At 42.1% G+C, this 2,544-nt stretch overlaps 1 protein-coding gene across 1 annotated transcript; it reads left to right on the top strand.

Moving 5' to 3' along the window:
* Positions 1-2,062: 2,062 nt before the first annotated feature.
* On the top strand, positions 2,063-2,527 carry LOC143219881 (uncharacterized; the record flags this gene model as incomplete). The annotated part of the gene is made up of 1 exon (XM_076445689.1): positions 2,063-2,527. A coding segment is annotated over exon 1 (465 nt), but the record flags the coding sequence as incomplete, so codon positions are not given.
* Positions 2,528-2,544: the final 17 nt, after the last annotated feature.

Raw genomic sequence — 2,544 nt, forward strand, 5'->3', positions numbered from 1 at the left:
GACCTCCAGGAGTTCAGCGTCATTTGGGCGCAAAAAACTTTTTGAAAATTAAAAAAATTTTCGTGTCCGGGGATTTATGCAGCGAGCTAAATAGCTCGTAACAGAAGTTTCCGGACTTCTTGTAAATCCGATAATTTGTTATATTAGGGTGCGATTAGGCTGTAGGTGAGTGTAGCAAGGGCCGCCGGTCGATTAAAAATTAAAATTTAGAAAAAAAAAGTGGAAAAAGCGAATTTCGTGCGTGCGAGAGTGGCGTTAAATAGTGAATAGTTAAGAGTAAATAATTAATAGCTAATAGTTACAAGTGCGTGCGATTAGGGTATTGTTAGCGTGCGGGAGTAATTTAGATTAAGCTAATTTTTAGATTTAGGACAGTTTTGTAATAGGTGGAGATTTCTCCAATAAAAAAGGAAAATCTTATTAAACTTGTGTTTTTGGTCAAGTAGTTTAGATCCGTGATAATAATACTAGTACGGAAGGAATAGGGGCCAGCCCTAACCAAAATGCCGGTGGGGCATTCACCCCGCGATAAAGACCCCGGTAAAATTGATACAGGACAGGAGAGTCAAAGGGGGGAATCCCAGGGGAATCCAATAAGAACAGATTTGGACAAGACTACAGGGCAAAAAAGGAAAATGGGGGACAATGGAAAAGAGGAGACGGGGGGTCCGGTAGAATCAAAGAATGAGGAAGAGGGAGAATCAGGAGCAGGAAATAGAGGGGATAATAGCGATTACATTAAAAGGTTGAGGAGAGATGCTGACGTAGAAAGCCTTAGAACAAAGTTAGAGGATCTAAGAAAAGCGCTCAAGAAAATTAAACCAACTGCAGACTCACTAAGAACCTATTGCTGCGGGAATAAGTGTATAAAAGATGAGGCGAAGGTTAATTCAACCACGGTGGTTTTTGGAGTAGGTAGAGCAATTAAAATTATGGCGGAGATAGAGAATCTTTTAGAGGGTAGAGTAGTTATAGGAGGAGAGGGTAGTAATAAAGAAACTCAGGTCACCCCCTCCCTGAAAGATAGGGAGACTCAAGGAAAGTGTAAGCATAAATATACACAGAGTTCACCAACTCTGTTAAATAATGCAATAGGAAAAGATTTAGAGGACAATGTAGCAGTAAGGAGGAATCTAGAGAGAAATTTAGAAAACGAGACTGTTCAGGGCCAGATACAAGGGGGATCTGACTGGATAAACGACAAAGATAGAAAGGAGCAGGCGAGGAAAGAGAAACTAGAGAGAAAAAGATTAGAACTAGAGGAAAAGAATAGGAAGACAGAAAGAGAGAAGATGGAGAGAGCAGCCAGGAAAAGACTAAATCCTCCGCCTCCCAAACCAGAGGCAATTTTAGTCAAGGCTTCCAAGGAAAGGACTTTCGCCGATTTATTTAAGGAGTTAAAAGCTAATGCAGGAGATAAAATTGGAGGGATTCAGACGATTAGGAAATCTAGGGGGGGTGATCTCCTTATCGAATTGCAGAGGGAAACAAATTGCTGTGATTTTGAGAGAGTAGTAAAAGAATCTTTAGGAACGACACAACAGACTAGGAGACTCGTTCAAAGGGTAAATTACGAAATAAAGGAAATTGACCCGACTATGGAAAAAGAGGATATACGCGAGGAACTTGCGAGGAAATTGCAACTAGATACCGAGGAGATAGAGTTTAGGAACTTGAGATACGGGTATGGAGGGACGAAAACAGCAGTTGTCTCGCTTCCAAAGACTATAGAGGAAAAAATGCTGGAAGGAAACAGAATTAGAATAGGATTCACCTCATGTAGGATAAAATTAGCTGTGAATATCGTCAGGTGCTTCAAGTGCCACGACTTCGGTCATATGACCTACACGTGCCCAAATAAACAGTCAGCGAGCCTATTATGTAGGAAATGCGGTAGAGAAGGACACGCGATTAACGAATGCCCGAACGAAAAAAGATGCATTCTTTGCACTAGACTGGGGGCGCGGCAGGAGGACACAGTTCATGTGGCCGGTGCCATGAACTGCCCTCAATTTCGTAAATATGTGGCGCGGATAAGCGATGGAAATTTGCAAAATTCAATATGAGGATTCTTCAGATCAATCTGAATCATGCCAAACTGGCTCACAATTTATTGTACCAGACGGCAATACAACTAGAAGTGGATCTGGTTCTAATTTCTGAACCATTGCGTAATCCGGCTAGTTGGATTTTCACTGAAGGTACCAGCAACGCGGCAATCTGGGTCACGGGGAACAGGGGATTAAAAAACCAGGAGGACGGTAACGTGCAGGGAGAAGATTTTGTGGCAGTTAGAATAGGTCAAATAACGGTAGTCAGCGTATATATGTCTCCGAATGTTTCCCCTGAGATTTATGCTTCGAAACTAGATAAGTTGGAGACCTTTATCAAAAAGGAAAAAAAGGAGGGTAGGAAGCTTATAGTAGGGGGTGACTTTAATGCTAAGTCGCCGGCGTGGGGATCAAAAGAACAGAGCACGAAAGGTACACTAACGCTTGAAATGCTCTTGGACCAAAATGTACATCCGGTAATACCGTTAGGAGG

Source organism: Lasioglossum baleicum, unplaced genomic scaffold, assembly GCF_051020765.1.
Source record: "Lasioglossum baleicum unplaced genomic scaffold, iyLasBale1 scaffold0087, whole genome shotgun sequence".
NCBI lineage: Eukaryota > Metazoa > Arthropoda > Insecta > Hymenoptera > Halictidae > Lasioglossum > Lasioglossum baleicum.